This window comes from Grampus griseus, assembly GCF_964374135.1.
Source record: "Grampus griseus genome assembly, chromosome: X".
Taxonomy (NCBI): Eukaryota; Metazoa; Chordata; class Mammalia; order Artiodactyla; family Delphinidae; genus Grampus; species Grampus griseus.
This window is the reverse complement of record NC_138999.1, coordinates 63,889,743-63,900,059: the sequence shown is the minus strand read 5'-3', so window position 1 is coordinate 63,900,059 and position 10,317 is coordinate 63,889,743. Positions and strand designations below refer to the sequence as shown.

Sequence of the window (10,317 nt, the reverse complement as noted above, 5' to 3'; positions counted from 1 at the left end):
TAATATGATACAGTGCCCAAGTGAATACCTTCATTGGGTACCTTTAATTATACTGGGTCTGTGCTCATTTAATTAATTAAAACTACTTGGTTCTTATTGTTTTGTACAGGCTTTAAAATGTTATTACACAAGAGACAGTACTTGGCTGTAGGCAAATAATAAATCAGGATAAGAAGATAAAAAAATCACCAGAATTCCATGCAACATAGAGATGTGACCAAAGTTTGAGAGCATTAATTTCCATTGCATAAATTTTATGTATATATGCCTATTTTTACAAAAATATAATCATACAAAATATTTGCTTTTTATCACAAATGAGAAATCTTCAGCATTTATGTGCCTTTAAATATTTTTCTGCTCCTTCTTGTACAATGACAGAATTCAATTTAATTAACAAATCCTATTTTCTGTAACTAATTTTTGGTTTTAAAATAATTTCATATTTTAGCCTGATCAATCAATATTACTATGGAATCCATATAGCCACATCTATGTTTATCTGCAGGATTATTTCCTGAGAAAACCTTCAAAAGTGTTATTTTGCTGCCAAAAGACCCTCCACAAAGGGGCTGTTCATATGTATGCTCCCACCCACAGCATAAAAGATTGTCTCCTCAACCAAACCCTCATTTAGAACATTTAAATTCTTTTCCACTTTTAAAAAGAAAGAGGTTGGGCTTCCCTGGTGGCTCAGTGGTTGAGAGTCTGCCTGCCGATGCAGGGGACATGGGTTCGTGCCCCGGTCCAGGAAGATCCCACATGCCGCGGAGCGGCTGGGCTCGTGAGCCATGACTGCTGAGCCTGCGCGTCCGGAGCCTGTGCTGCGCAGCGGAAGATGCCACAGCACTGAGAGGCCCGCGTACCGCAAAAAAAAAAAAAAAAAAAAAAAAAGAAGAGGTTATCACAGTGTGCCTTTGGTGTTTTCTTCAATTCATTAGAACAAATATAATTCCAGTGTGGAAAATTAAGGAAATAAACATTAGAATATATTTTAAAAAATAGAAATCACCTGTAAAAGCACTAAAGATAAATAAGATTATAATGTGGCTGGAGAAATAGTCCTTTTTTATTCCATAGAAATTGAGTCACACTGTTAATATTGTTTCCTAAACGAACTTTCTTGCTATTAACCATTATTGAATATCATAATTTCTGATGTCTTTATATCATTCCATTACATAGAAAGACCTTTATTTTCCTTACCAATCAAATATTATTGAAGATTTAGTTGGCGTTTTTAGTTGATTTTAGTTGGTGTTTTTCCTCATTTAAATTAAGCCTGGGATGATACTTTCAAACCAAATGTAAGCTCACATCCAAGAATGTTTTCTCAAAATCCATTCTTAGAAATGAAACTGCAGGGTACAGGACACAAGCATTTCCTTAAAATTTTTATGTTAATACTTAATGTAGCCCTACATAACCCACTATCACTTTAAACTTCTGTGAGACATGTAACTACTTGCATTTTTTTCCTTCTGCATTCTTCTACATGGGTATTGCAACACTTTAATTTTTTACAGTCATAAGCTGACACCATAGTCTCATTGTTATGGACAGATCCAGCTGCTTTAAACACTGTATTTTATTTATCTTATTTATCTGAATGTTAATTTCTTTTCAAGCAAAATAGACAGAAATCTAAATTCCTCTGCCCTGTAGTAAGCATTTGTATTAGTTTCCTATTGTTGCTGTAGCAAATTATCACAAATTTAGTGGCTTAAAACAACAAAAATTTATTATTTTACAATTTTGGAGGTCAGAAGTCCAAAATCAATCTCATTGCACTAAAGTCAAAATGTCAGTACGGCTAGTTCTCTCTTGAAGCTTTGAAGGGAGGATCCATTTCCCTGTCTTTTCAGCTTCCAGAGGCTGTCTGCATTTCTTGGCTCAGGATTCCCTCCTCACATCACTTCAACCTCTTGCCTCATTTGTCACACTAACTCGGATCCTCCTGACACTCTCTTATAAAGACTCTTGTGATAACATTGGGTCCATCTGGATAATCCAGGATAATCTCCCCAATTCAATTTCCTTAATTCAATCAATCTGAAAAGTCCCTTTTGCCATGTAAAGTAACATATTCACAGGTTTCAGGGATCAGAACGTGGACATCTTTGAGGAAATGTTATTTTGTCTACCACACCACTATTCATCAGTTTGAAAGGAAATATATTTCCATTATTTACACACACATTTTTGCAAGATAATATTGACTCCATTGTTTCATAGCTTGTATTTTGTATTTAACAATATATATTAACCATAATTTGCTATTCTTTAATAGTCTCTACTCCATCATTCCCAAATATTTTATACTGTTCCATTAAAAGGAGGGGCTCTAATTATATTAACAAATAAAACCAAAATATTTGCTGTGAGAATTTAGATTGACTTCAACTTTTACCTATTAAAATAAAAGTTGTGTTCTGGTCATGATGCAGGATTATATCCCTCTTTTCCTCTTCTTTCCAAAATCCCATTAAATGACACTAAAGATTTATAAAAGGATTAAACTATAAGAGCACTGAGTGATAAAAGGCAACAGAGATTTGGATAAATATCTCAAAGACATATATAGAGGAGAAGGCTTCCATGAGGCAGGAGGTATTCTCTTCAGCAGAGCGCAAGAGAGCCTTCAAGCTCAGAAAGACATTGTATCTGTGCTGGAAGGACTGGGGTAGAACAGCTGCACCAGACAGCACATAACTCCATCCTTCCTCCCCAAGAGGGAGAGATTGGCAGCAGAGGCGGCCTTAGAGAGTCTCTCAGAAGGTAATGCCAGCTAAGGATTAACACACAGATACAAGTTATAACGCACATACAAAAACTCACCACCATTAGATACTGAGCAGACCCAACAAAATGCAGAATTTACAACTAAAGAAATAAGCAATAATAGACAAATATGAAAAGAACTGGAAAAAAATAAGACTGCTTAAAATGTTTAAAGACATGAAAAGAGGACTGGAATCTAAGAAAAGAACAGAGTATTTTTTTAAATAAGGTATATTTGAAAAAGAAACAATTAGAAATTCTAGAAATGAAAAAGGTACACATTGAAATAAAAATCTTAATAAATTGATCATATAGTTGACCAGACTCAAAGGTGAATAGAGAGTTAGAACACAGATAAGGTAGGGGCCTTATCTGAATCATCCCTGTGTCTCAGTATCTAATATAACAAGGCTAGCATATACCAGGTATTCAGCAATTGCTGGTTGAACTGAACCGGGTAGGTGACTTTTGGACAAGCCTGACATCCAGGGGGCTCCTCCAGTGTAGGTGAGTCTCAGGGACCAAGACAGTCTTAGGTGGAACTACCTGAGGATTGGGCTGAGCTGGGTCTGGCTCCTTGTTGGTCGGGTCAGTAGGGTTGCCATTGACCTCAGGGGCCAGTTTGTTCCCTGTCAGAGCTGGTGATCAACTTCTCTTCACTCAGTATGTCCCTGTTAGGAACTTTGAGGATGTCCATGGCCATATTTGTGTGAGGAGACATTATATAAATGGTTAACAGTTTTGCCAAAGCTCCCTCTCCTTACTTCCTCCCTCCTAGGCCTTATACTCTCCCTGACCCTGCCCCCAATCCAGAGAAAGGAGAGCAGTGATGTGTGCACCCATCTCTCCACACCTGGCCTTCATAGCTGGATCTCAGGGTGGTCTCCCTCACTGTCTGGAATAACGAACATCTTCTTCTAGGACAGCATTACTCTTTGTCTTGCAGAAGGAGAGCAATCCAGGCTGGGGCCATTCCAGGGCACCTTGTACCCTGCAGCCCTCACCACCAGGGAAGCTTCTTTGAGGTGTGGTTGAGGCTTCAGAGCAGAGGGCAGCTTCAGAAGCAATGACCATTCTTGTCTCCTTTCTACATCCTCCTTCTCTTCTATATTTCAAGGGAAGTAGACACTCAGAGGACAGATGCTCTACCCTGGCCAGCCCATGCCAAACCAAGTGCTTTCAGGAGAAAGGCAATTTGAGATAGGCTTCTCAGACCATAGGCTTCAGATCCCAAATCCCTTCCTAACCCTGCCTCCTTTTAAGAGAAGTCATCCTCACTGTTTGTTTGGGACTCCTGGAGTGGTATATAGAGAAAGTGATTATCTGTAGGTCACTGAGGACTACTTAAAGAGACCACACATGAGCTCCTAAAAAAGTGTCTTGTGTATAGGTGTCTGCAAAGAATATAAAGAATATATTACCAATGCAGCTAAACCTCAGTAATTCATAACTACCTGGGGCTAATATTTACCTGAAATATTTACTAAAGAAAACAAACACTAGTAAGTCTAAGAACCCAGTAACCATTTGAACTCAGCTACCAAGGTGCTGACAAGTAGCAGTCTTAAAAGCAGTGGTGTAGGTTGGAAATATCAATAGACTAAGATACAATTGGCCTGGGTTATAGTTCTGACATTATCAAATAATAAATGTGTGACCCTGGGCTTTTCTATCAATTTCTTGAAAACAGCTTTGAGAGGTCTAGAAAGAGATGTTGAGTAACTTGCCCAAGGTCACACAGTTAGGAAGTGACAGAGCCAGCATTGTCCAGATCCAGAGTTCATAGCCATTCTGATATACTGTCCCCTCCTTATGCTTAGTGTGTTCGTACAAGGACTAGAACAAAAATGTCTCAGGGAGGAGGGCCTACTCTGGTAATTCTTTTACAGCTTTCTTTGCAACTAGCCTCAAACCCTGCCTGCAGACAATTCCTTAAGACATTTTTGAGTATTCATGGAAGGGGAAGAGAAAGCCTGTTGAGTGAGAAATTTCACAGTATGGAGATACCCTTAGGAGGGGAGGAGGAGACTGTAGGGTCCTTGTCTGAACCTGAAGGGTACTTACAGGCTGCCCTAGATTGTTGGTACCAGAGGGTTTAGGGGCAGCAATCCTGTGGCTGGGAGAATTGGCTTGAAGTCCACATTTGTCAGTCCAGCTCAGCTTTTCCTTGGATTGTATTGCTTATTTGTGACAACTAGTATACAGAAACTGATGAAGAGAAGGGCAGGAAAAGGCTTCTCTAACCATCCATCCTCTCCAAAAGAGGGCGCTCCTGGGCCTCAGCAACTGAACATGAATGTATTCTCAATGTTTTTTTCTCCAGCAATGATCCTAATCATAGATCAAAGGGGACTCTGGATAGCATTGTATATACAGGATGATGCATATACAATACATATCTAACCAACACCCAGTCGGCAAGCCCCACCTTGGCCAAAACTTCAATACTTGGTGGGTATCAATAGCCCAAAGAATCTGCAAATGAACTCAGACTGTACCATTTTACAAACTAATTCACATAGATAAGAAGGGTATTTTGTTCGGTGTTCTAAAGGCTTAATGGAGATTGTACTTCGGAGTAATACATACAACATCCTTTGTAAGTCTTGCTTGCCATACACTCATTTCCACCCCTAAGTGTTTCTCCTAAGGGATGCTAATTCTAATTTGGTACGTGAATAAAGGAGAGTATCCAGGCCTCGCATGACCTTCAAAGGAATGACTGTAGCCACTAAGATAACTACACCTTTTCCCTTACCATAGGTATACAAGCTTCACCTTTGTTACTTCTGGGAAATTACATGTGGCATGTATGACACAGAGTCTAGTTCCCACTTCTCTTTTTGCATCCTGAGCTGGGCAAAGCAAGAGCTCCCCTGGGCAAGGCAAGAGCTCTGTCAGGTCATTGTTCTTTCAGGATTACAAAAAACAGAAATAGTGATATTTGACTCTCCCTGAGTAAAAGCCAGCATATAAGGCTGGAAGCTTGCAGAAGAGAGCAAAGTGGGGAAGATTCTTAGGACAGAGCAGGGAGATTGGACAGAAATGCACATTTCACACCTACACAGCTCTCAGGGAGCCCGAGTAATGGCACAAGGAAGAGCCTGGAGAAATTCCAGCCTCACTTTCATCCTCTTTTGGAGGGCTGTCATGTTGCCCCTCCCAGCCTGGCATACAGCCCTTCCTTATATTTTTTGAGAGTCAACAAATTCGAGTGAGAACACAGCAAAGGCTGAAGGGGGCCTGTGATGCTATGCACTGTAAACAGGGTGAATTGTAGCCAAAAGCAGACTTAAACTCTAATCCCAGCTGTCATTGACTGGCTGTGTGACCTTGGGCACATTACTTAAGCCTCAGTTTCCTATAGTGTCAAATGGGACTATTAAAATGCTTTTTGGAGAACTGGTGGAGCGATTGGAGCTAAAGAAAGTGAAGAATCCAGCGTAGTGCTTGGCACATATTTAGTACTAAAAAAGTTGGCAGCTTTACATTATTGTTGGTCCATATGCTACACCTTCCCCTTGGCAAGTTTCTCTCAACTGGTGCCCCCAGAAGAACTGATGTGCCTGAAGATCCAGGAGTCTACTAATCCCCCCCACCAAAAAAAATCAGAGCAAGAAAAACTTGGCACTTTAATCAGCTTGCCCCTTTCCCCCCTGCCCCACAAGCATGTACAGATTAAAGGTCCAAGGAGGCTGAAGAATGAGAGGCTCTCAGTTTAGCATGGAGGCAATACCCTATTTCAAGGTCCCAGATTTCAAGTTGGATATTCTCCTGCCTCTCAACTCCACCCCCATCCTATTTTCCAAAACCCCTTTCTCTCCAGTTACTCATTTCCTTGTCACCGGAAATCCCGCCCTTAGCATTCAGTTTTCCTCGGAATGCGAAGATAGAGAAGATCTCAGAGACTAGTGGGGCCTATATCTCCCAGGCAACTTCGGAGTGCGCCTGCGCAGTGGCTTCCCCAAGCAAGCACCTCTAATTTGGCTTCTGCACGGCTGCTGGACTTGGGGGCCGAAAGGGTGTATCTCCCGTCTTTCTGTCCCCTCCCCACAGCGAGACGGTTATGTCGTTCTCTTCCTGAGGCTGACGAAAATGTGAGGAAAGTCCTCTCTCCCATCTTATAGGAGGTGGCAGTTGAGGGTAACCCCTAGTGATTAAACGGATGAAAGGGCAGAAAGCTTGTGGGTGCCAGGAGGTGAGGAAGCATAAAACCTACACCACCCTTCTACCCCCGCCACCTCGCGTTATAGGTGACTTTATGTATAACATCCACCACTGAGCCAAGACTTCCTTACAGAAATTGTTAGCTGCCTGTTCTCTAGGGAAGGCTTGGAGAGAGCCCCGAGCAGGGTTAGAAGCTGCGAGATCCGGCATCTGAATGAAGAGAACCAAAATACTAACACTCACCTTAACGGCTTGAGTGCAGAAATAAACAGCGCAGGCAGAGGTTGCCATTCAGAGTTCCTCCGGGTGGATTGTTCCGTCTGACACGAGATCCAAGACCAGCTGGCTTCAGGAGAACCATTGTTGATTCCTAAGACCCACTCTCTGAGGATATGGACCTTTGTTATCTCTGCCACAGGTTTATCTCTCCCACACTTCTCTTGAACTCAACACTGTCTTTCTGAGCTACACTAAATCCCGCGAAGCTGTTTTACATACTGCCCCTGACCCCACGGACTAGTCCTCCCTCCCTCCCTCTCCCCAACCTCAGGTCTTACAATAGAAGTCACTAAAGGTTAACTTGTCCCAGCTCTCCATACCACCTCATCCTCCCCTGACACCACCCCTGACCACTCCCGCACTCACCCTTTGCTTGACACTCCTGCCCCTTCACCGTCCCCTCCCAGAACCCAAAGTTTAGTTGGGAGTTACTCCTGTAAACTCTCATAGCTCTCTGAGCTTACCCCTATTATACGACTTGCCACAGAAATAATTGTTGGTTTACTTCCACAGCCCCTCCCCCTCAATCTCTGGGGCTCAGCTGGGCCTTCCTCACCCTTATATTCCCAGCATAAACACTGTGCTTAGAGCATGGCAGGTACTTAATACATGTCTGTTGAATAAAAGAATGCTTAAGCATGGAGCCTAATTCATTATACTTTTATTTTTCACTACACTCTGGAATCACAAAGCAAATACAGGTAAATGCCAATATTAAAAAAATAATAAAACCATAGACACGATGGGAGAACATCAACAGATGAGTGATTTTGTGTTTGTTGTGGGTATGTTATTACTGTTGTTACTTAACTCCTGTACCAGACCATTTTACCGATTATTTCAAACGGTTAAAGAACAACTGTATATTCTCTTCCACATCATAGAAAGATGTAAATATTACCACTACACTTTATGCAGCTATATGAACTTTTATATTGAAACAAGACAGGAATGGCAAATGAGCAATTTCATTTATAAACACTGATCATGAATCTAATTCAAGGGTATATTAAAAGGAAGGAAATACTATTAGAAATAGAACACAAACAGCAAGCACAATGTGTACTTTTCACCCCAACCCTGCCCAGCTTCTGATTTGGGGCCCCAGTGCCCATTTCCCCAGGGCCCCTTTAATTGATGCCACCCAACTGAAGTGACATACTTCCCCCAGACTTCACATGGGGCCAAAGAAGAACATAGCAGTTGCCTCAGACCTGGCTCTGGCCTCCTCATCTTCAACAGCCTCCCTATATTGCTCTGGCCAGTCCTGTGGTTGCTTTCTGTAGAGCCTGGCCATGTACTCCAAGGCTTTCATTTTGGTGGTTTCAAGGTGAGCTCGAGGACCCCACAGAAGCTCATATTCAACTGGATTAGAATAGGACAGTGGCCTGCATTCCAAGTAGCGCTGTCTCATAAGTTTGCAGGTGATGGCATGCTTTCTCCCTACATCCACACCAAATCTCCGAAGCAAATTCCAGACACTGGCCTCTTTGACACGGTTGCCCATCAGGAAGATCAAACCCAGGATTGGCATCAAATATTCTTGAGTGGGTCTCCCCAGGCTCTCTAGCATCATTTGCTCTTCTTCTGATTCTGGTTGCTGGACAAGGAGGTAAATGTGCTCACTGGTATCAACCTCAATCAGAGAGAACCCATAGAACAGATCGAGGATTAGAGTAGCTCGACTGAGGATATTTGGGAACACGTCCTCAAATTCTTTGCCAGTGTGAGCCAACAGCTCATCCTGATGTATAGGCAGCAACTCCTCTGTGACATTAATGGCCAACTGGACCAAATCATTTGCCTTATCATTCATAGTGTCCTCTGACCAGAACTCCAAGCCAGCAGCCTGGCTTCTTTCTTTGGCCTTGTCAGCTTCCAGGGCTTTATTATATTCTTCTGGCCAGCTCCAGGGTTCTTCATCATGAGCCTCTGCCACAAACTTCAGGGCTTCCATCTTTGTGATTTCCTTGTGGGCTCTAGAGCCCCACAAGAACTCAAATTCGAGGGGATTAGTGCCATACACTGGCCAGTACTCCAAGAACCGCATATGCAAAAAGTCAGTAGTTAGGAGGTTCCTTGTGCTGCCAAAGGGGATGTTGATCCTCTGGGGCTCATCTAACACATCAACCTTTAGCAACAGATCCCAAATGGAGGCCTCTCTTGCTCGGTTACCATTCAGGAGAATGTGGCCTAGGACCAAGGCCAGGAGACCTGCCTTTGGTATGTCCAGGGATTCTGCTATCCGATCAGTGGTCTGGAGACCCCGTTTGCTGATTAGTTTGTAGGTGTCAGCCTGGGGATCAAGAACCCTCAGGTTCAACCCAAAGACCTGGTCCAGATGGGCTGAGGCTCGTCTGAGGATCTCAGGAAACTGATCTGAGTATTCTCTGAGGAACTCTAGCATCTCTGTCTGCTGAATAGACCCCTCGATTTGGCTTTTCATTCGCATGAAATTCACCAAAGCAATCGACCTGTCCTCTAGAGGGTCGTGGACCCTGAGCGCCCCCAAACGTCGGGACTGCTCATCTATCAGCACCTCGAAGTCGTTCGGGTCCTGCGCAGCCTGGGAAGCGCTAGCGCCCTGAGAATCGATTGGCGCCTGAAGGCCCTGGGGAGCATCAGGAACTAGCATGGAGGTGGGGGACCCGGAGACATTAGTAGCCTGCATCTCACCATGGAAGTCGCTGTAATCTACAGTGGTCTCTGCGTTGCGGTGGCACGCATTCTGGCTTACCAGAGACATGGTTCCAGGAGACAGGAACAGGAATGGGGAGGTCAGCGATCCGTCGGAGAGAGGATGGTAGGTGTGTCGGCGCCTCAGCACAAAGCTGAAGCCAGAGACCCAGGAGCTGCGCGGATCAGAATTGAGAGCTGGTGAGAGGAGCGATCCTCCTACACAAACACCAGCCAGCAATAAACGCAACCCTCAGAGAGCTAGGCTTTGCCGCAGCCTACGCAGGCGCAGTTGCGTTCTGCGACGTGGTGGCCACGCCCCGCTCCCAGTACCCGACTCCGGCCCCCTACTTCTGCCTGGCCCGAGAGGCTAGTTGAAGTGGTTGTTGCTAGAGTCAAACTTGTCAGAGAAAA

At 43.5% G+C, this 10,317-nt stretch overlaps 1 protein-coding gene across 1 annotated transcript; it reads right to left on the bottom strand.

The window, feature by feature from the left end:
• Positions 1-8,401: 8,401 nt before the first annotated feature.
• LOC309839248 (melanoma-associated antigen E2) lies at positions 8,402-9,973 on the bottom strand (the record flags this gene model as incomplete). Its single annotated transcript, XM_082680936.1, has 1 exon — positions 8,402-9,973. The coding sequence occupies one exon, from the start codon at positions 9,971-9,973 to the stop codon at positions 8,402-8,404; it is 1,572 nt and encodes a 523-aa protein (XP_082537062.1).
• Positions 9,974-10,317: the final 344 nt, after the last annotated feature.